The 24643-nt window shown below is 44.0% G+C and overlaps 1 protein-coding gene across 8 annotated transcripts in view; it reads left to right on the top strand.

Moving 5' to 3' along the window:
* arhgef9a (Cdc42 guanine nucleotide exchange factor (GEF) 9a) overlaps positions 1-24643 on the top strand; it is a 528724-nt gene that overhangs the window by 303739 nt on the left and 200342 nt on the right. For 7 of the 8 annotated variants that reach the window (XM_038774360.1, XM_038774359.1, XM_038774364.1 and 4 more), the window contains one exon: positions 21052-21231. In XM_038774360.1, coding sequence (XP_038630288.1) covers positions 21052-21231 — 180 coding nt within the window. Of the gene's footprint in view, positions 1-11226; positions 11248-21051; positions 21232-24643 lie in introns of those variants that run through there. The other variant, XM_038774366.1, reaches the window with a different exon arrangement.

Raw genomic sequence — 24643 nt, 5'->3', positions numbered from 1 at the left:
TTGATTTTGGAAGTCAATGCGCCAAGGGTTAAGGTCTGAATGACAAGCAATAGCTCTCATAAACTTAAGTGTTGCTTCACTGAACATAATTGCGTGACCAGCTTGACTCCAGTTATGCCAATTGAGTTACAGTTGAACAGTCTCAGCTGCACAGGGTACAGATGACTGACATGTTTATCAATTAGCTTTTAGCTTTGTCTTTGGAAACATGTTGCCTCCAGAAGCCCCCCCCCTCCCTCGCCCCCCATTTGAATGGAACCGTCTGTCTGTGATGACTTCCACCATCCAATCCAACGCACTGCCCTCGGCTTCCCTTCCCTATGTGAGGCCCGTCTAAGAAGGCCCTGGCCGGCAGCAAAAGACATCCTCAAAAATGCTGCTTTGCACACTTGACAGTCAAACCCTCCGGTCCCCCGGTCTCCCATAAGACCAAAAGAAATAAGAACAGGAGTAGGCCATTCAACCCTTGAGCCTGCTGCCCCATTCAATAAGACCATGGCTGATTCAGCATCCCTCATGTCCACCTGCCCTTTCCCCGTAAACCTTAATTCCTTTATTGATCAAGAATCTATCACTCTCAGCCTTAAATATACACAAGGACGCTGGTCCCACAGTTCTCTGTGGCAAGGAGTTTCAAAGACTCACAACTCTCTGAGAGAAGAAATACCTCCTCATCTCAGTCTTAAATTGCCCCCCCCCCCTTATTCTGAGCCTATGCCCTCTGGTCTTAGACTCTCTCATGAGCGGAAACATCCTCTCAGCAGTTATCCTGCCAAGCCTCTTATGAATCCTATATGTTTCAGTGAGATCACCTCTCATTCTTCTAAGTTCCAATGAGTGTAGTCTCATCCTACTTAGCCTTTGCCCATAAGACAATCCCTCCATACCGGCTATTATCCTCGTGCACCTTCTCTGAACCATCACAAATGAAATGATATCTTTCCTTAAATAAGGGGAATGAAACTGCCCACAGTGCTCCAGATGTGGCCTCTTCAGTACCTTGCACAGTTGCAAGGCTTCCCTGCTCTGATACTCCAACCCTCTTGAAATATGGGCCAACATTCCATGCGCCTTCCTGATTACTTGCTGCACCTGTGTGCCAGTGTTTCATGCACAAGCACCCCCAAGTCCATTTGTGTTGCAGCTTTCTGCAGTTTTTCTCAATTTAAACAATACCCTTCTTTTGATCTCCCTTCCAAAATGAACAAATTCACATTTTGTCACAATTGCTAACTTTTTTGCCCACTTACTTAACCTATCAATATCTCTTTACAAACTTTATCACTCGTAGCTTGCTTTTCCACTTATTTTTGCGTCATCTACAAATTTGGCTACAGTACCTTTGCTTCTTTCCTCCAAGTCATTAATATACATTGTAAACAGCTGTGGTCCCAGCACTGATCCCTGTGGAACCCACTGATTACAGGGCACCAACCTAAAAAAAAAAACCCTTGTCCCCACTCGCTGTTTCCTGTCCGTTAGAAAATTCTCTATCCATGCCAACATACCACTCTAATACCATGACTTAAACTTTTGTGAGGAACCTTGTCGAACACCACTACTGGCTCCACTCCAGTTGAGACTTCCTCGAAAAACTCTAATAAATTAATCAGACACAATTTTCCTTTCATAAAGCCATGCAGACTCTGCTTGATTAGGTAATGGGGGTCATTTAATGGCCTTATCGCGCCCAACTTGCTGTCGCGATGAGACTATTGAATCTCATGAGAGGCCTCTCATAGGAGTCGTGATGCTCGAGACATCTCGTGAGATTCAACTGAACCTTGCGAGATGTCGCAATCTGGATCTTGTCTCACTGGGCGAGATCCAGATATGCATATTTAAGCGAGCCATTAGACTCCTCTAAATATATGTTTGCCTTATTCCCCTGGTACCTCGGACCTAACGGCCGTGCCTGGGAGACATCACCTGGGCAGCATTTCGTACTGGCTTCCACAAACGTGAACCAGTCGTCACAGCATTTGAGGGGGTCTCCCAGACTATTAGAGACCCCACATGGTTAGGGACGCAGCAGGGTGGTACACTGGCATTCCCACTGGCATCCAGGCACCTTGGCACTGCCACCTGGGCACCCTGGCAGGGCCACCCTGTCACTGCAAGGGTGCCTGAGTGGCACTGCCAGCCTGGCAGGGGCATTGCCATGGTGCCAGATGGCAGTGTCAATATGTCCAGGTACTAGGTTACCCAAGCCAGGGTTGGGTCCAGGGATGCCTTACTTATAAGAAGTGGGGCGAAGGGGGGCTCGGAAACCCCGGAAGGGGTAAGTTAGCTTAAGTTCGGGGGGTTCCGGAGGGGTTGAAAGATTGGGGCAATCTTTAAAAATGGTGTGCTGATCTAGGAGAAGTCTTCCTGCACAGGTGACTTCAGTACGGCCTCACGGTGCCCCTCGCCAAGCCCACAAAACCCAGCAAAGTGCCTCAGAATAGTGGGATCTTTCTTAGCGCCTGAAACCGGATATAGAATTTTTTCATTGATTTGCCCTCTATGATTTTCCACATATGCTGCTGTTACTTCTTAATACTTCCTTAATTGTTTCCAGCACTTTTCCAACAATTAATGTTAGTCTAATTGGTGTCCAGTTAACTGCTTTTTGCCTTTCACCTTTTTGAAAAGGGGTGTAACATTGGCAATTTCCTAATCCTCTGGTACTCTCCAGAATCCAAGAAATTTTGCAAACTTACAATCAATGCATTCAATCTATCTATCCTATTATCTCTGTCGCTACGTTTAAGATACTGGGATGTAAGCCACCAGGGCCAGGGAACTTATCTGCCTTTAGCCCCAATAGTTTGTCTAATATTACTACTACTCTAGTGATGCTGATGGTAGCCCCATATTCTTTAGTATTATGGGATATTTAATGTATCTTCCATCGTAAAAACTGACGCAAAATATCTGTTTAACTCCTCTGCCATTTCCATGTTCCTTAAATATCTCCTCAGATTCTGGCCTGTGTGTCCAATAAAGAGATGCTAATGCTTCAAATGAGATTCCTGGTTTTCAACAATGGGAAATGTGGCCCGGCACTGATGGGAGATGGGATGATCACAGCAAGCACTCACGATGATATAAAATGCAGCTTTACACTTCATTGTGACATTTTTCACTCCCATCACCAAACCCGCACAACGTGAACATGAGCGGAACATCCTGGCAATTATTTTTGCACGATTTATTTCTGCCAGTATCTTCCTTCACAATGTTTGGTTGCTGCTGCTATTTAAATAACACCACATAAAGTGGTAAGGCTGGGAATACCTTTGGAGATTCCAACAGTGCAGATGATTAAAATAAGGAAGACAAGATGATGAAGCCAACAAGTGCACAGTAAGCCCTGAAATGTTTTACCTTGGGATCTGCAGTTATAGAACATCCTACATTAATCTAAATGTGAAAAGAGGGCTAGAATGGCTTGTAGCAGAAGAGCCAGAGTTCAAATTGTGCTTTTCCTCAACTTGTTGTTACGATATGCTTCAGTTCTGCTTTAGGAACCATCGTGACTGATCTGAAGCTGGCATTTCCCCTCCTATTTTTGTATTTCTCACTGCTCCACTTGAATACTTGCCCAATGTCCAAGTTTTTTTTACTGACATAGAACAACAGAGGCCTCTGAGGGCCCTTCCATTTGCAACTGCATGTTGTCACTGATTATGGACAACATTCCACTTTACAAAGAAAATAGAGGGTTGGAATTTCATCCTTGAGGTGCGCAGTGGAGGTTGGGAAATTTCCTGACTTGATGCGCCCACCTCAGGTAAAAGTGGCTCTGCAGCCAGGATCTTAATTACTGGGAAGTGGGTGTGTGCCTGAAGTTGAGCCAGCCGATAGCATAAAAATTTTGGAGCACAGGAGGGACGAATTCAAGAGGCGGGCATTTTATGATTCAGGCCCTATATAAAGTGTCACCCTGGAAGTCACTCCGTGACAAGAATACAGTTGTGAAGTGGTGGCAAGACTACGTAGGAGGAGACTTGAAAATGAAATGAAATGAAAATCGCTGATTATCACAAGTAGGCTTCAAAACAAGGATGACTGAATGGACATGACACTCTTTTATGTCCAAGCATAAATGGAGTGACATCTGACTACCCAATTTGACACCTGGTCACATAGATCATGCACGTGCATGGATACATGATTCAATCTCCTCAGTTTGTTTTTATTGTTCACGTTCAGGAGAGGAGAGCTCAAATGCTGAGGCAATGACCCAGACAGGGTCTGGACGTGTGAGCCTCAGGGAGATTTGTCCAGTAGAGGAGAGGGCATTGCAGATAGCATGTGTGTCTTCCTAGGTCAGTGTAGGAGATACCAAATCACTCGTTGTAGGTGGCAAAGGTGGTGTTAAAGGTACCTTCGATCATGACTTCACTGGTGGTGTTGATGTTGTTCAGCATGGGGAAGGTAGATCGAGCATATTGGGCAGTTGCCTCATAAGGCACAAAGGAAGGGTTCCGGGCCAAGGCTTCTGCTCATACGGTTTTTGATAATGACCTATAACTGCCCATGTGCTTGCCCTAAGCAAGGATTATACTAATTATTTCCTGTTGTGTCTCTCTCTGTACCTGGGTGCAGGAGGAGGTGTCTGAGTCACAGACATCACTGCACAACTCTCCTCGAAGGAGGGAGCACAGTAAAGATAGAATCATAGAATTTCTACAGTACAGAAGGAGACCATTTGGCCATCGAGTCTGCAACAACCCTCTGAAACAACACCCTACCTAGGCCCTTGTTCTGCTCTAACCCAACCCCACCTAACCTTTTGGACACTAAGGGAAATTTAGCACGGCCAATCCACCTAACCTGCACATCTTTGAACTGTGGGAGAAAAACGGAGCACCTGGAGGAAACCCACTCAGACACGGGGAGAACGTGCAAACTCCACATAGACAGACAATCAAACCCGGGTACCTGATGCTGTGAGACAGCAGTGCCACCATGCCACCCTCAAGCTATTGGAGAGGTGGGACCTCTGGAGTCACATATGGCAGGCCATACTTGGATAAGCAGTGCTGATGTTTGGCAGAGTTCCCTGAGGCAATGCACATTCGTGCAGTGATTGGGATACTCCATCGCAGTAATGAACTCGAACTTGTCTCAGAGAATCGACTGCATGTGCTCTAACCATGAAAGACTGGCCAATTACATGCAGCATCACTCCCAATGGATGCATGAGCGGCATTAATTCCTGCAAATGGAAGATGGCTTACTCAGTAGGCTGGATGAGCACTGACCTCCATGGAATACATGAGGAGTTGTGTACCCATAACAGGATGTTCTCGCTGGTGGCACAATGGTTTTTGGAATAGATGATTGCTTCTCCGCAACAACCCACTCCAAACGTCCAGGAAGACAACCCAGGGCTGAGCAGGTTTTAGAGGGCCATGAGTGCTGTGAGATGTTCTGCACACTCATCTTCCACAGTTTCCCTAGCCCCTTTGTCTGAGCCCTCATCTGTGGTATGTGCTCTAGCGACCACAGCTGCTCCTGCAGAATTGCAGGTCCCATCGCCCAAACGGTGCAAGACAAGACCACCACAGTGCTCCTCAATATGTATGACTTGCTGAGTGGCACTTGCACAAATCGGTAAATGTACAACTGCATGACCTTACCAGTGTCACTCAAGATCACAGCCGGAGATCCATCCCACAGTCACCTGACAGTTGTGAAAGGTGAAGCCTTGTGCATCCATCATGGTCAATCAGCTGTTCAGTGAAATGTCCATTGCTGATTGCAGTCAACCATGGGATGTGGGCATTACTGACTAGATAAGCATTTATCACACTTGAGAAGGTGGTGTGAGCTGCCATCTTTAACTGCTGCAGCTGTAGGTACACTCACCGTGCTGTTGGGAAAGAAGTTTGACTCAACGGCAGTGCAGGAACAATGATATATAGCTCCAAGTCAGTATGGTCTGTATCTCGGAGGGGAACTTTCAGATGGTGATTTTCCACACATCTGCTGACATTGTCCTTCTAGATGATAGAGGTTGCAGGCTTGGAAGTCGCTGCCAAAGGAGCTTTGACGAGTAGATGCCAAGTATCTTAAGAATGGAACACACTTCTGCCTCTTTGGATTGGTAATGAAGGAAGTGAATGTTTAAGCTAGTGATGCCATTCATGTGAGCTGCCTTGTCCAGTATGATGTCACGTTTCTTGAATATTGTTGGAGCTGCACTCATCCAGGCAAGTGGAGAGTATTCCATCACATTGCTGACTTGGGCTTTGTAGAAGGTGGACAGGCATTGGGGAGTCTGGAGGTGAGTCATTTGCCACAGGAATCCCAGCCTCTAACCTCCTCAACCACAGTATATATATGGCTAGTCCAGTTCATTTTCTGGCCAATGGTAAACCCCAAGATGTTGATAGTGGAGGATTCAGTGATGGTAATGCCATTGAATGTCAAGGGGCAATTCTTTTATGTTGGAGATGGTCATTTCCTGGCATTTGTGTGGTGATAAAGGTTTTTGGTGTCCAGTCTCAAGTTGCAGATTTTCTGCTGTTGTATCCATCATATCTGCATCATTCTCAGTCTCAAGTGACACTGCACAGGAGCATTCTTACACAGGGGCCAGATGTCGGTTATTGGCTAGGTGACTTCTTCACCATTTAGGTGACAGTCTCCAAAGCTTACTTGCAGGCCCTCCTGTCATAGAGCATCTTATTTTTTTTTAAGACAAATTTTTGAGTACACAATTTATTTTTCCAATTAAGGGGCAATTTAGCGTGGCCAATCCACCCACCATCACAGAGCATCTCATGGTCAGTCCCTCAAGATGACAGAATGCCGACTTATGAAAGTGAACATTTTAGCCATTGTGATGCCAAAGAATCCCAAGGACACTTCTAAATTTTCTTTCTTGTGGTGGAATGGAAACCTTTGGAAGGTGTGAGGCAGTAATGGTATCAAAGGCACTCACCTACCGACAGCTGAACCGCTATTTTCTTCCAACCTAGAGCGCACCTATATCTTCAGTATTGCCTCGGAGAAGAACATCTGTCTTAGGTTCTCCTTGTTTATTATCTGTTGGTCCCTTACCGGCGGGACCTGGCGGCACGGGCGGGCTCTGGGGTTCTTGGGGGATCGCGGGGGGATCGAGCCCCGGGAGGTGCCCCCACGGTGGCCTGGCCTGCGGTCTCAGCCCACCGATCCACTGGCGGGCTTGTGCTGTGGGGGCACTCTATTCCTTCCGCACCAGAGGCCGTGGTCATCCGCCATTGCCAGTGCGGAAGTGAATCCCTCTGCACATGCACGGGGATGACTCCAGCATGCGCTGGTGCTCCTGCACATGCGTTGACTCGCGCCGGCTGGTGGTTGCCCTTTGGCGCCGGTCTATCATCTCGTGGCGCCAAGCCCCTTTCCCACCGGCTGGCGGGGCGCCAACCACTCCGGGGCGGTCCCAGCCCTATCCTCCGCACCTTTGGGGCGGCCCGACGCCGGAGTGGTTCATGCCACTCTGTCCCGCCGGGAACCCCGCCCCACCGAGTAGGGGAGAATCCCGCCCCTGTTGTTCGAAGTGCAAGGGCTGCCTCTAACATGGCATAGAAACCATTTCCTGAGACATTCTAAACCTTCGTCTATGTTTCTGGTTGGTCATTTTGTGGAAGCCATCCCTGTTCTGATAGACCCTTTTCTCAGGTTAATATCTCACCCTTTTCAACTTTGATGTTCTGACTGGAGGCTTTGCCTACTCGTACCATGGTTCTTGCCGCACATTGCTGCCTTTGTCGTTCTGCTTGTGTGAGGGTCCTGCGCCCATTAATTCAATCTTCCTTCCTTCATGGACAACCCTCTGCACACCCAAAGGGATTGAAAAGTCACCCTCTTGGCTTATGATGCAAGAAATGAAGAAGAGCAGCCCACACATTCTTTTCACGAATGCCCCCCCCCCCCCCTCACCTTGCTTGAGACCATAAATAGTCTCTATCTCGGAGGCAAATAAAGCTTTAAATTTGATACCACAGAGCTGTAAATATGGCTTAGAATTCTTTACCTCAGGACAATTCTTACCTGGGCCGCACGGTAGCATAGTGGTTAGCACAATTGCTTCACAGCTCCAGGATCCCAGGTTCAATTCCCGGCTCGGGTCACTGTCTGTGCGGAGTCTGCACGTTCTCCCCGTGTGTGCGTGGGTTTCCTCCGGGTGCTCCAGTTTCCTCCCACAGTCCAAAGATGTGCAGGTTAGGTGGATTGGCCATGATAAATTGCCCTTAGTGTCCAAAATTGCCCTTAGTGTTGGGTGGGGTTACTGGATTATGGGGATAGGGTGGAGGTGTGGACTTGGGTAGGGTGCTCTTTCCAAGAGCCGGTGCAGACTCGATGGGCTGAATGGCCTCCTTCTGCACTGTAAATTCTATCTCTGAAACATCAGATGGCCACATCTCCACTGTCAAGCAATTATTGCACCTGTTGACAGTGAAAATCATGACTTCCTGTTCTCTTCTATCTCGTTAAAGGGACTGGCTGAGTTGTAAATGCCTGTGTGTGCTTTTATGTCCCCCCCCTCCTTTCAAATAACTTTCAATAGTGGAAATACCGAGATGGGGCAGAACTTCCAAATCCAGGTCCCGCTCGCCATTTTAAACGTTCCATGGAGTCTCCCTGAACTCCATGTAAATTCAGCCCAGAGACTGTGAAGAAATATTTGACCACCCCCAAAAGAAATGCAATCTAGGTGTGAGAAAACATTTTGTTAAGATAGTTGCTAATATACATATATTTATGTCATTGTATTTTTCCCTTCATGAAAATGGAAGGAAAAACATGTGGAGATTGTCTCCTTTGCTGCAGTGGTACAAGGCATCATGTTTCTTCCATTTTTTACAGCTTGTGCTCTGGGTTTCTCCAGTAATAAAAACACATTTTATGTGGGCATATTAAGAGCCTGACTCAGGACACCCTCCCAGAATAACCAACTAGATGCAACCAGGGATTGTTATTCCATTCTAATTGGATGGAAGTACTGGACATCAAGGTAGTATTTAAAGCATCATTCCCTAGGCAAGCCGACAATTACAGTCCTTCAGGTGGCAAAACTGTCATGGGGAAAAATTGAGCAAAATTTGTTACGCTAGACATTTGAAGGCAATTGTATTTAAAGGATAAGTTTGCAATTCCAATACTAGTTTTAAAAAAAAAAAATCAGTTTCTTCTCTGCTGAAAACCAACGTCTTAAGCCCCTCTCCCTTATTCCCTCCACCCTCAACTCCAACAAGTGCAAAGGAGCTCATGGACATTACTAAGGTTGAGATAATCCAATCAGCTGTCTTTCCTTTGTCCAGTTCATCTGGCCAAACTTTCTTTAATTTTCCTGCTGCCCTCGCCCTGAACTCACATCTTTCTCTAGTTTCCATCCTATCTCCCTCATGCCCCCTCAGAACTCATTCTGCCTGCGAGACCCACCTAGTATTCCCTCTGTCTTATTCCCAAAAAAACAATGATCACCCAACCTTCCCTTCTGGCTCCTATGTTCAACAGTATTGTAAATTGTTCTCTCATTTTAGGTGTTGTGCCTCACTACTTTGAATTTGCTGTCATATAAAGAGACTTTTGAGGTTATAAACGAGGCTTCAAGGTGATTTTGACAGGTTGAGCGAGTGAGCAAATACATGGCCGATGCAGTATAACATGGATAATTGTGAAGTTATCTACTTTGTAAGAAATGCAAAATGGCACAGTATTAGTTAAATAGTGATGGACTGAGACATGTTGATATACATAATAATAATCTTTATTATTGTCACATTAACACTGCAATGAAGTTACTGTGAAAATTCCCTAGTCACCACACTACAGCGCCTGTCCGGGTGCACAGAGGGAGAATTCAGAATGTCCAATTCACCTATCAAGCACGTCTTTCGGAACTTATGGGAGGAAACCTGGTTTCCTTGTATACCAGTCACTTGAAAGCGAGTATGCAAGTGCAGCAAGCAGTTAGGAAGGCAATGTTATGTTAGGATTTACAGTGCAGAAGGAGGCCATTCGGCCCATCAAGTCTGCACCAGCTCCTGGAAAGAGCACCCTACCCAAGGTTAACACCTCCACCCTATCCTCATAACCCAGTAATCCCATCCAACACTAAGGGCAATTTTGGACACTAAGGGCAATTTATCATGGCCAATCCACCGAACCTGCACATCTTTGGACTGTGGGAGGAAACCGGAGCACCCGGAGGAAACCCACGCACACACGGGGAGGATGTGCAGACTCCGCACAGACAGTGACCCAAGCCGGAATCGAACCTGGGACCCTGGAGCTGTGAAGCGATTGTGCTAACCACAATGCTACCGTGCTGCCCATGTTGGCCTTCATTGCAAAAGAATTTGAGTAGAGAAGCAAGGATGTCCTACTAAATCTGTACAAGGACGTTGGTGAGGTCACACCTGAAGTATTGTGTGCAGTTTTGCTCTCCTTATTTAAGAAAGGATATTCTTGTCATAGAAGGAGTGCATTGATGGGCCATCAGATTGATTTCTGGGATGGCAGATTTGGCGTATGAGGAGAGATTAGGTCAATTAGGCTTCTATTCACTGGAATTTAGAAGAAGGTGAGGGGATCTCATTGAAATGTATTAAATTAGGACAGGGCTGGTCAGAATGGGTGCCGGGATGATGATCCCCCTGGCTAGGAGGTTTAGAACAAGGGTTCACAGTTTCAGGATCAGGGTACAGCTATTTAGGACTGAAATGGAGAGAAATATCCACCCTGAGGAGGTGAACCTATGGAATTCTCTACCACAAGAAGGCTGTGAAGGCCAAGTCACTAAATATATTTAGGAAGGAAATAGGTTTCTGGGCACTAATGGTGCAAAGGGGTATGGGGAGACAGTGGGAGTATGGTTCTGAGACAGATAATCAGCTATGGTCATTATGAATGGCGGAGCAAGCTCCAGGGGCCGAATGGTCTCCTCCTGCTCAATATTTTCTATGTCATCATCATTCTCCTAAAAAAACCCTTGCAAACTAGTATACCAAATCTTCCCTTCTTCAAGTTCTTGAACATGTCGCCTCCCAAGTCCGTTCCCATCTTTCCCCGAAGTACATGTTTGAATAACTCAAATCAGGTTTCCGAACCTGTCGCAGTATCAAAATGCCAAAGTCACAAATGACATCTTATGTTACTGTGCCTGAGATAAACTTTCCCTCTTCATCCTTTTTACACTATCTCCAGCCTTTGACCTGGTTGACCACACCATCCTCGTCCAACGCTTTTCCACTGTCTTCCAGATGGGTAGGATTGCTCTCAGCTGCTACCATTCCTATCCATCTAACATAGCCAGAGAATCACTTGTAATGCTTCTGCTGCTGTTTCTACACTATTACCTCTGGTGTTCCCCAAGGATTTATCCTTGGAGCCCTCCTATTCCTCATCTATAGGCTGCCTCGTGGAGACATTATTCAAAAGCACAATAATTTTCACTTATACACTGATAACCACTATCACCTCTCTCAATTTCTGCATTGGTGCTAAATTGGCAGACTGCTAATCCAGCTGGATGTGCAAAAATTTACTCTATTAAATTTTTGGTAGACTTCAGCAAATATCTCTATGTGAACTAATATCTCTTTATGTAGCTCTGTTTTTGGTCGCCATCCCAAACTTCATTCCCCAGTTACCAACTTCATCCTTCCACCTGGCAACAGTCTGAGATTAAGCCAGCTGTTTGCAACCTTGGTGTCGCATTTGATCCTGAGATGAGCTTCCAAACTTGTATTCCTGCCATCAGTAAGACAGCCAATTTCAACCTCCATAACAACGCCCAACTTTGCCTCTGTCTCAACTCATCTGCCATGGAAAAATTCATACCTGCACTTGTTACTTCCATACTCGACTATTCCAATGCACTCCTGGCTGGCCTCCCACATTCCACCCATGTAAACTTAAGGGTTATCCAAAACACTGCTTCCCATGTCTTCATTGGCAGCAAATCCCATTCTTCTATCTCTCCTATTCTTGCTGAAATACATTGGCTCTCAGTCTCATCCTTGCTTTCAAATTCCTCCAAGTCGCCCCCCCCCGCCCTTCTATTTCTACAATCCACTCCAACCTCACAACCCCCTGAGATATCTTCATTCTCTAACTCCGGCTCCTTTTGCATTCCCAATTACCTTGCTCTATCATTAGTGGCCATGCCTTCAGTTGCCCATGCCACAAGCTCAGGAATTTCCTCCTCCACCTTTCTGTCTCTACCGCACTTTCCTCCTTTAAAACACTCCTTAAAATCTACCTCATTGATCAAGCTTTTGGTCATTTTAACTCTTATCTCTTTGTGGTTTGGTGTCATATTTTGTTTTATATCCTGTGAAGCACATTCAGCCATTTCATTATGTTAAAAGTGTAAAGCAATGATAAGTTATTGTTTTTGCTGAGGTCACCTGTGGAAAGCTATTACATTGAGGAAGTGGATATTCCCATGGAAATCACTCTTCATTTATATTGTTTGGAACGGGGGAGGAAGCAAGTGAAGCCAGACATGTCAGATTACAACAGAGAAGAATTGTGACCAGCTGTGATTATCCTCCCAACTGTACAAAAGCCACCCATGTGAATCTACAATGACTCTTTAGAGGCCTATTGTACCCAAGAAACCCTTAGGCCAAATGTGGCCTGCGAGCTACCTTAAACCTGAGAGTGCTCCCCTTCTTTGCAGTTGTTGATGGTGCTGAATTTCAGTGTCTACAATATCCGCAAAATGTTTCTTGGCTGAATTAAGGCTGCAGTGATTGATTTTGAGCTGCCATGATAACATTTTTTTAAACTTCCAAGTCCAACAATTTTTAAAGTAAAGCACACCCTCTCATTCTCTTTAGCCCCAGTCAGATCTCATTGGCATCGATGGCACAAGCATCTTTTGAAGTGGTGTTGTCTATGGATAGTAAAACCTTCTGAATGATGTATCGCAATGTGAAAGGTTGAGAGAGAAATTGAGGGAAGGGCAAAGAAAGAACCAGAGGGAATAGAAGAGAAAAGATAGAGAGATAGAAAGGCACGAAGACAGTGAAAGAATGAAAACAGGAGATAAAAATAAACCAACCTTTGGAGGGGGAAGATGAGAGTGGGGGCAAAGATGCAGGAAGAAGGAGGAAGAAGGGGCAGGGCTGGCAGTGTTTTCTTTTTCTATACAGGTCATTTACTATTTTTCAGCATGTAGATTTGTCTTATTGTGTCTCAGAAAAATTACTTGTTTGTTTGTGTTGCTCAGATGATTGCATAGTCACACTTGACACATGTATCAGGCTTGCAGCTTCAAAACATTGTACATCCCTTGCATGTGCTAGGGCTCATTCGAGTGGTGATAGAATTGTACTGCATGCTGAAGGGACAATTCTGTTAGAGCTGCCAAGGCCATTTCAGCTCTGGCATTTTATGTTTCAATTTCATCCCAGGCAGCTACAGGGGACATCGATAGTCAGCCATGCAGAAATATGGAAGCAAGCAGGTATTATTTATGCGTTATTTAACAAGATATGCAAGTTCGTCACATTCTTTGTAGCCAACTGTTAACAAGTTTTTGAAATTGCAGGATTCCTCAAAATGCAGGGCATCATTGATTGCACGCACATTGCACACATGCACTGAATTCATTAATTGCAGGAGCATTCACTCCATTAACCTACACAGGACCAGGCAGGCCAATGCTTACTCCCCAGGTAGCAGATATGATGCCTTTATTATAAGAACATTTATTGTGCTGCCATCATTTGATGAAGAAAAAAATGTGAAAATTGGCACTTGGGGAACAAAGGCTGCTTTCCACATCTCTCTAACGCATGACCTCTCGACAGCAGCCTGCTAAGTATTGGTATAATGAGAAGAACCCATCCATGAATATCAGTGTTGTGCATACGATATGATTATTATTTTTTTGAAAATATTTTTATTAAACTTTTATCATTTCATACAAAAACATACAAAAATTCTGAACAACACCAGGAAATGGAATAATAAAAACAATAACCTAGTCAACGCAGCCTATCTTTCCCCCCAACAACTAACCATTCCTTACAGTACAATATATTGCCATCTAAGATAGAATCCTTCAATTGACCCCCCACGGTATACCTGACCTTCTTGAGGAGCAAAAAGTCACCTAACCACGTTAAGGTGTGAGTTGGCGTCACCAGTTTCCACTCAGGAGAATTCGCGGGGGCTGGTTTAGCACAGGGCTAAATCGCTGGTTTAGAAAGCAGACCAAGGCACGGTTGAATTCCTGTACCAGCCTCCCCGAACAGGCGCCGGAATATGGTGACTAGGGGCTTTTCACAGTAACTTCATTTGAAGCCTACTTGTGACAATAAGTGATTTTCTTTTAATTTCATTTCACATCTGAGCATCCAGCAAGGCGAATGCCAGGGCATCCGGCCCCATCCTCAACTCCAGCAGGTTTGATACCCTAAATACAGCCACTAAAGGACAGGGCTCCAGTTCAATATTGTCGATATGGTGCTAAAAAACAGACCCAGAAACCCACAAGCTTGGAACAGGACCAGAATATGTGCGTGTTCGCAGGACCTCTCGAACAGCGCACATCTATCCTTGATCCCTTCAGAGAAACGACTCATTCTGGCCTTGGTGAGGTGCGCCTAAACACTACCTAGAGTTGGATCAGACTCAGCCTTGCAAAAGATGACATGACGTTCACACTGCGGAGGGACTCACTCCAAACCTCCTCATCCAGCATGGGTCCCAACTCCTCCTCCCATTTAACCTTCACCCCCTCGACCGAGACCAAATCCCCCTTCAAAATCTGTCCATAGATGCAGGACGTATGACATCTTCAATCCTGAACAAGAAAGCATCTTATCCAACAAGGTTGTAGTCGGTACCACTGCAAATTTCGGAAATGTCAGCCGATCAAAATTCCGAAACTGGAGGTACCTAAATGTATCCAAGCTCGAGAGCCCAACTTTTTCTTTCAGCTTCCCAAGGCTGGCAAACCCCCCCTCCAAAAATAAATCCCTCACTCTCCAGCCCCTTCCACTTCACCCCCCCTCCAAAATATGGCATCTAACTTTGCCGCTTCGAACAAGTGGTTCATACAAATAAGGGCCCACCTTAACACTGACCCCAACTTGAAATGCTGTCTTGATATTTTTGAAGTGGAGACTACCACCAGATTTGAAGAGAAGATTGGCATATTAAAGGAGAGTGGCAGATGATTAGACAAATCAGGAAGTATACCGTAATACAGCTTGAATAAGCCTCCCATTATAAATCATGCTGTACAACTTACAGAATTCAACAACAAGGTATCACCAAGGAGTACTGTTACAATTAAGAAGTATATAATATTGGCACTGTAGCTTTACATTTAGAATAAATGAAGGGGTCATGTGACTTTTTGACAACAGCCTGACAGGAAACTTGGGTAGTTTGATTTTTAGAGATCAAAGGAAGGCTTCAATTATTTTACTGAGAAAAAGGTGCAAGATATTTATGCTTGGAGACAATGAAAGCACTTTTTGGCTATAAGGGCACCGCTAATGGTAAATGCTAAGCTGCTCAAATCCCAGAAGGAAAACTTAAAACAACTGCCTATACGTTTGTTTTGCAATTTGTATAGTATGAGGAGTGGTGTTAAAATCCAGAAGTGATGTCCCCGACGAATTGTGATGTTTTTATAGTAAAGTAAATGTTTATTAAGAAATAGATGAAAATAAAAATAGAATTACACTTAAAACACCACAATGGCTTCACACAGTACCAATACTTTGTTCCACGCAATCTTAATTTAACTACCTTCAGAGGTATCTTTCCCCTTATCTGTTTAGCAAATCATTACAGATTTTAAGATCTGTAAAACTCCAGTAATTTTTACCACACACTGCCTTTAATTCTTTCTTGGGGTGCCCTCTGAGGTTATCAGCAGGCTTCTCAGTTTTGGCTTTGCTCACACTGTTTTCAGGGATGTTCAACCATTTATTTCTGTTGTCTGCTGAGATCTAAAGCAGCGGTTCCCATAGGCTTCAGTATCTCCTTAAATATGTTAATTCCCTTTAATCTCTGCATTATCTCACCCAGTCTCTTTAGAAATGCTGTCCTCCGGAACTATTTCTTTACTTTAACTTTTTAATTTAAAAGAAATTTAAAAGAATTGAAAAGAAAAATAAACTTGCGCTACCCATACTTTACCTATGATACCCTTCTTTTACACCCTGCATATCTTCTCCTTCGAGCCACAATAACCCACTCTTGTTTTGTAAATATGCTACAAATGTACTTCATGTTAACATGTGTTTGAAGTTTTTCTAGATGCACTACTATATCAAACCCACAGTTTAGATTCACACATTCCCTCTATTCCTTGCTTTACCAGCCACTCATATCCCAAAAGTTTAAAAATATGACAAGGATATGAGCAACAGAAAAATATTACAATTTATTGGGTTTTCCTGACACTAGATTTACAATGCAGAGACTCTTGAGTCCCCTGAAGTCCCAGAATGGTGTTGGAGATACTGGGTTGCAAACAGTGTACTATAAACTGTCCATTTACATCTAAGATTAAAAGGAATTGGGATTAAGAATAGCTAATACCTGGATCCAAGATTGATATGTTTTACATTGCCATGAGAAAAGGATAGAAAAAGCTATCCTTAAAATCAGATTACAGGCATCCTTACAAATCAGTGTACACTGATTTGTGTGGTCAGCAGAGAGAAAGGGTTGCTTTGCTTTGCAAGCAAAAACAGCTGAATGCAGGAGAGAGAGAGTCTCTAGGTGAAGAGACATCTGCCACCATTGAAGGATTCTGGGAGGTTTATCTTGACGTGACCAAGGGGAGGAAGAATCATCAGGACAGGTTTTACTGCTAATGGTGGATTTAGGAAACTCTCCCAAAATGGAGGAAGACCCTTGGGGATGCTCACATTAAGTTATTACTTGATTAAATAGAGATAGGCAAACCCACTAGAAGCCAAGAGCAACTGTGGCCTGCTTTTTAAAAGGACTGTATGTCCGTGGAGAGTGTAATGGGTGATAAGAATGAGAGGGGGATATTCCTTTCTGTATTTTCAATGTAAGTTGCCTCCAAAAATAAAATAGTGCTCAGTCAGTAATCATATATTACATGAAATGTTTTAGAGCATGAAATCTTGTCATGTCATAGTTCCAGCAAATAACTAGAAGTTTGGATCTCTTTAAAACTTATCAGTCTCTAAGCAGATCATAACTGTACTTGGAAGTCAAAAGCACTTTAGTAAAGGATATTGGAGAGATGCAGATGGGGCTATTAATGCCATGTCCATATTCTAATTGAGGGAAAGCATTCTGTGTGAGAACTTTCTTTCTTACCGAGTAACATATTATTCATTAATGCCGTTGAACATTTTTCTGCAATGGTTCCAGACATGTTATGACATGGAGGTAACATTCAAAATGGTGACCATTTAGTCTCATCCCTTTTTGGGCTGCTCTTCTTCAGGATTTGTAGGAATCGCGGCTAAAAGACAGAACCTTCCTCTATTGCAAGAAAAAGCTCTTGTGCTACCATTGGAGAAGAAGCTATTTTATGGACTCGCCCACTTATTTTTGCCATTGGCCGTGAATATTGAACAGCTCTGTACCTATTTTTGGGATCCAAACAGGCACTTAAGCTGGCAATATGGTGGGCTTGAAGCAGATGCTCAGTGTAAGCCGGAGAATCATCATCTGTCATAAAGACTTAGGCGGCAAAAGGCATCCAGGGCACATCATGTGTAACATGGTGTTAGGTTTTACATGTTCAAGTAATGTGCCTAATATCTGTCTGAGGCTTCCTCTGCAATATTGTCTGGATGCTTTCAGGAAAACTTGCTCTCCATCTGCCTAACAGGCAGTCCTTAAACACAGCATTGCAGGCTGCAATTAATAAGGTTGATGTTTAGAACAGGCTTGTCAAACCCATGACCCAACTCTCAGGACCCCGGAGCGATTGTTGAAAATGCTAGTAAGTCAGCGCAGTGAGTTTGAAGCTTCCTGCAGGGGACTGCGCCTGTAATCACACCCTGATTTTCTCCCATGTTTGTTGCTAATTGTCAGCAGCAAACACGGTACAGAAGCAGGTTACTGGTGGAGGAGAAGCAAACACTGGCAAGAGCGAGTATACGGAGAGAGGGGAGGAGTGAGAGTGTGGAGCACGCGGTGCCTCCACTCACTATGCTTTCTCATGTCTCCGACTGCTTCCCCCCTGGCTTTGGCCATACCACCAGTTCCCTCCCACGACCCCTCCCAGCCCCGGTTCTCCCTCCATTCCCCAGCTTTTGTCATGTTCTCCCAGCTCTTGACTCTCACCTCTGCACCTGTGTTCGGGCGCCGCTAAACATCAGGCCTCCCACCATGTCTCTATTCAATTCTCATCACATCTAAACCACCCTCTCAACTTATTTAGCAAATGAGGTTAGGTAGGTGAGTGTGAAGGTGGATGAGCGAGTATGTGGGAGGGTGTGAGTGCTTGTGAAGGTGAGTGTGTAAGTAGGTACAGAGTGAGTGGGTATGAGGGTGTGTGTGTGGGTGGGCGAGTGAGTGTCAGTGTGGGTGAGTGAGTAGGTGAGGGTGGGTGAGAGTGTGTGGGTGAAAGAATGAGTGTGAGTTGGTGTGAGGCTGAGCGTGTGAGGGTGGGTGAGTGAGTGACTATAGTGGTGAGTGAGTGAGTTTGAAGGTGGGCAGCATGGTGGCACAGTGGGTTAGCCCTGTTGCTTCAAGGCGCCGAGGTCCCAGATTCGATCCCGGCTCTGGGTCACTGTCCGTGTGGAGTTTGCACATTCTCCCCGTGTTTGCGTGGGTTTCGCCCTCACAACCCAAAAGATGTGCAGGGTAGGTGGATTGGCCACGCTAAATTACCCCTTAATTGGAAAAATGAATTGGGTACTCTAAAATCTTTTTTAAATTTTAAAAAGAGTTTGAGGGTGGGTGGGGGTGGGTGAGTGAGTGTGAGGGTAAGTGAGTGTTCAGGTGACTGTGGATGCATTGGGAGTGAGGGTGTGAATGAGTGAGAGGGTGGGTAAGTGAGTGTGTGTGAGAGAGGTGTGTGTGAGAGAGGGGTGAGTGTGTGAGGAAGAGGGGTGAGTATGTGTGTGTGAGAAAGAATGGGATGAGTGGGTGCGAGGAAGAGGTGAGTGTGTGAGAGAGTGAGCGCGTGAATGTGTGTGTGTGAGAGAGAAGAATGAGTGTGTGTGAGGGATGAGTGTATATGTGAGAGAGGGGTGAATGGGTGGTGGTCAGAGGGAAAGGTGAAGGCGTGTCTGGCTCACTTCCCATTCACCCCGAACAGTTGCCGGAATGTGGCGACTAGGGGCTTTTCACAGTAACTTCATTGAAGCCTACTCGTGACAATAAGCGATTTTCATTTCATTTTCATTTCACCCTCACCACCGCATACTAAGAGGCACTCTTACCGTGGGTGAGGGTGAGTGAGTGAGTACCCTGAGGCTGGGAGACAGCTGAACACACACACACTCTCACCCTTTCTCACATTTATTTATTACCCATTTTCTGATTTTCAGTTTACTGTTGTGACTTTTCTTGCGCAGCAAATTGTTCCTTTTCACACATCAGCTTTTTGTAAACATCATGTTTAATGTTGTGAAACCTTGGCCACAATTCTCTGGCTGTTGGGATTCTCTTTTCCCATTGGCAGCGCACCCCTGCCCAGGTTTCCCAGTGGCATGGGGTGGCTTCAATGGGAAATCTATCGCCGGGAAGAGAGAACCTCCCTGGCTGCAAACAGCGCACCTCAGAGAAACACTGGGCTGTGGGACGAGAGAATCTCGCTCCTTACCTTATTAATCTTTGTTGCAGCCAGCATGACCCATTTGCCTTCTGCGCGCAATCCTTTCCTAAAGGTCACTGCAGACATCGCAGAAGCCTAATTTCTGAGTCCTTCAGTGGGCATCCTGCCGATGTTTGTTTGGTTTCCTAGATCACTGGCTCAATGTTAATGGGGCGCAAGGTCCAATAATACATGCACCAATCCACTCAGGAGTAGAGATAAATCCTTGCAACCTCTGTTTTCTGCAATGAATGCATTTTAGTGTCATTGATTTGAACAAAAGATTTCTGGAGAGCTCAAAGCCTTGGTTTGCTCCTCTTGCTACATGTGGGAACATTTCAAGTTCCTGGGACCAGCATTTGTGCAGGAAGTGTCTCTAGCTACAGCTCCTGGAAGCCAGGGTTTCAGAGCTGGAATGGCGGCTGGGACATTGTGGAGCATTTGATTTATGAAATAGACTCACAGCTAATGCAGTGACTACAAACTCAGTTTATACATACAAAAGGGAAATAGATAATTCTGGCTAAGGTAAATATTTGATCAGTTTATGCATTTAGGTTAGAAGGCATAAACTATTTGTACTTCATGGCCTGTTTTTGTATTGATACTCTCATTTTTTAATGACACTTTACTCATCTTCACATCTCTTCAGTTGAGGCATTGACTTCCTGGGAAGCTAGTCACTTGCCAACATCTCAATTAAATAGCCATTTTTCAAGTTGAACTTTGGCAGGTTATTTACACGTGGCAGGTGTTGACATAGATGCTCTATCATCAGATAAGAATCAGGAGCAGTAACCTTTTTCATTTTTTTCCACTTTCTCATCAGGGAGACCAACTGGAGTGCCATCATTAATAACCAAACTGAGATTAACTTCTTCAATACAGAGTATTATGCATTGTCATCTCTGCTCTGAGTATAATTACATTCCTGCCTGCACAGTTTACAATGCCGCATTCTAGATTCCTTTCTAAGGAAATGTGCTAAACAATTTTTTTGTTGTTGAGTGTCTCAGCCATTTTTAGTTGGTTGTCTTTTTTCACAAAAGGAGTCTCTTTCTTGGCAGTAATTTTCTTCTCCTCTGTTGGGTTCTATTCACATTTTGTCAACTTTACGCAATCATACATCGTATAATTACCTAGTCAATCAACTGCCAAATAGAGTGTGATCATATACCAGAGATTGTGTGTGCGAGATGGCTTGTATTCATTTGTGATGATAATAACCTTAATCTCTGATTTTTTCTCTCTCTCTTTCTCTCCCCTTTTTCTATGTTTATTTGCAGCTGATCAGTGGCGGTTACATTGTCAGTGCTGAGGCAGTATGGGATCACGTCACAATGGCCGACCGTGAGTTGGCATTCAAAGCGGGGGACGTTATTAAAGTCCTCGATGCCTCTAACAAGGATTGGTGGTGGGGACAGATCGACGATGAAGAAGGCTGGTTTCCGGCCAGTTTTGTGAGGGTAAGTGAAGGAGAAAGGGATATTTTCCATTTATGGTTGATTGCATCGTTCGTGAGAAATGTATCTGCACCGTGGCACAAACTGACATTTTGTGAACAGAACTGCAAACCTCAAAGAGGAAAGGGAAAAAAAAACACTGCAGACGTTGAAAACGTGAAATAAGAACAGAAATGCTGGACGTACACAGTAGGACTTAACATCTGTCAACAGAAAGGACTATTTTTTTATAAAGAAAATATTTTTGGTGGAGATGTTTTGTCAGTTCCGATGAAGGGTCTATTCCCCAAACTTCAGCCTTTCTGTTGTGCTCACAGATGCAGCATAATTTCAGTTTTTACCTCTGAAAGCTAAGGTCTGGATATAACATACCTATATTGTCATGATACAAAACGATGAATGCGTCTTAAAACTGATCAAAGGTTTAAGCTTTCTAGTTGCCACCCTGTGGGAGTGTACAGAGTCAGTCAAGACCAATGCTCTTGGCTTATATAAAGGCAAAATACTCTGGATGCTGGAAATCTGAAATCAAAACTGAAAATGCTGGAAAAACTCAGCAGGTCTGGCAGCACCTGTGGAGAGAGAAGTGAACGTGACGGATCTAAACTACCCGTCTGCAGAACTGCAGAATAGTTGGAAAGGGGGTGGAGGAGATGGGGCAGAATGGAAGAACAGGGATAGGTGGAACAAAGGAGATCCGAACAAATTTGGCAACTAAAAGCAAAATACTGTGGATGCTAAAAATCTGAAATAAAAACAGAGAATGCTGGAAAACCGTAGCGGGTCTGGCAGCATCTGTGGAAAGAAAAATATTTAACCTTTCAGATCTAAATGATCCTTCTACTAAATTCTCTTTGTTTATCCTTTGCCCTCAACTGATTTGCACCTGATTGAAATTTATGTTTGGTGATGGGTGGTGAGGTTTATTTCATTCTCCAAATGCAGCAATCATTTTGTTGTTTCATATATTGCCCAGTGATTAGAATGAGTCAATATCAATTCTCCACTGTTTGGAAGAGTGAAAACAAATTAAGTTATTGACTACTCCTCAACCTTACCATTTATGCCAAAGTAAGGGCTGTCCCAAATGGATTCCTATCACCAGATGCACTGTGCAGGTTGCCTTTGTGGGTTGCATTGGCTGTTTCTAGTGGTGCAACAGAGAACTGAAAGATTCAATCAACAGGGTTGTTCGATTAAGGTTCTGAATCTGTCTAATAGACCCATCTGGATATGAATGTTTAGGTTTCAAGTAATCCAATTTGAGTTAACAGGCATGCCACAGTATTTACTTCCATGTCTTCCAAATACAGGCTATAGTAGATACATCTTGAAAATGGAGGCAAAGGTCAAACTATTTCAAGATTGTAGTTGCTTTGTAGATTAAGAGACATAGAACAATGATCCCTGGGGAGGAAACTGTACAAAATTGCACAATAACATAGAACATAGAACATAGAACAGTACAGCACAGAACAGGCCCTTCGGCCCTCAATGTTGTGCCGAACAATGATCACCCTACTCATCCACCCTATACCCGTAACCCAACAATCCCCCCCTTAACCTTACTTTTATTAGGACACTACGGGCAATTTAGCATGGCCAATCCACCTAACCCGACTGTGGGAGGAAACCGGAGCACCCGGAGGAAACCCACGCACACAGGGGGAGGACGTGCAGACTCCACACAAACAGTGACCCAGCCGGGAATCGAACCTGGGACCCTGGAGCTGTGAAGCATTTATGCTAACCACCATGCTACCCTGCTGCCCCTAGTCTCTTAAACAGGTAGTCTCAGCAGAGCTATTTTAGATGGCCCCTACAGTAGTTACTGGGCTAGTGGATCACCAGACTTTCATCGCTGGAACCTGGAGTCAAGTCCAGCCCAGACTGATATAATAAATTATATATATTATTTATAATATATTTATATTATAAAATATATAAATTATATATATAATAAATTGAAATGTGTTTTTAAGGTATGAGTGTGCACAACAAACTGCCTATAAAAGATTGCTAAATTAGCAATCTTGTTTACAAAAAATTGCCGCTACAGACATTAAAAAAAAAGTATATGGAAAGAGTGCTTTCTTGGGTTTGAAAACATTTGATCGGGTAGTTTGATTCTGTAATTAAAAATACTGTATAAATTAGGGAGCAATATAATATAGCTGTTGCATCAGACATAGTGATATTGTTACAAATGAAATGTAACAGAAATGATGGCTTATCTATTGATGAGATTTAGAAGCAAAGGTTTCAGAAAATTTCCTATATCAGTGAGTATTTAGTGGGGTCCGAAGACGGCAAGTGCTGTCATATTCATTGTCGTCGTATTCACAATCATATTTAATTTGATTAGGCTTACTGTTTGAATACAATTAATGATTTTTAAAAAATGGTCTAATAGCTGCGACTGGCAAATGTATGTTACTTTAGGGAGCATAAGCACTTCATCTGAGAGAAGAGATTATCCCTCTGATGGATTTGATTTTCTCTTATAATGCACAGCTGAATTAATGAAATTCTCCTTTTTGAAGGTGGTTGTTTGGCTGAAACGTGAATGGTTAAGCAGTACATTACCAGAGGAAATTAAATCAATGTGTTTCTAATTCCCTGTATTAAATGGAACGAAATATAGATTTATCAAATGTCTCTTTTTTTTTCTTAAAGAAGAACATTTCCTTTTGTGGACCTGAATGGAATTGGCTTTAAAATTTTACAGAAGAGAACCACTTTTTAAAAAATTCTGAAACCAAAGCATAAATAAGGAAGTAGAGTTAGATGATGCCAAGGTTCAATTTTAAAACTCTGAACATTGTAAAGAAGTTGTAAACAGCTGCATATCCCAACTGCTTCAAAAATGACAATCTGATGAACTGGGTGAGGAAAATGAAGGTCAGCTGCCAAGGAGTCTGATTAAGTAGCTATCAGCTTCATCCCTGATCTGTGTTGAGTTAATTGACCTTGGTAAAGTTGCCTGGACTATAATTGTCTCCATTTCTTTTGTTAAAATCAGTGACTAGTGGGAAATGTACTTGCCTTCACTATCCAGAATCCAGGGCCAGGATTTTGCACTTGCTGAGTGGGCACACAGCTGGCAGGAGCAATCGCAAAATAGGACATGGTGATGTGGGGAGTGTCCCAATGGCATTTTGCCACCTTGCGGTATTTCAGTTGGCAGGCACACTTGAAAGTCAGGAACGCATCTGCCAAGAATGAAAGGGACAATTAAGCCCATTTAAAGAGCAATTGTCAGCGAAATTTTGAGCGGCACATTTACACTTGGCACATGGGCCACTCGGCCAAGCGGCCGTTTATAATCCAAGGTGGGATAAAAGACCCACAGGGTAGTGGTAAAGTGCCTAGTTAGGAGTTCTGCTATGGATTATTTGGAGTTGGTTTACAGATA

Source organism: Scyliorhinus canicula, chromosome 17 (genome assembly GCF_902713615.1).
Source record: "Scyliorhinus canicula chromosome 17, sScyCan1.1, whole genome shotgun sequence".
Taxonomy (NCBI): Eukaryota; Metazoa; Chordata; class Chondrichthyes; order Carcharhiniformes; family Scyliorhinidae; genus Scyliorhinus; species Scyliorhinus canicula.
The sequence above is the reverse complement of the archived record's forward strand: the minus strand, read 5'-3'. Positions and strand labels throughout refer to the sequence as shown.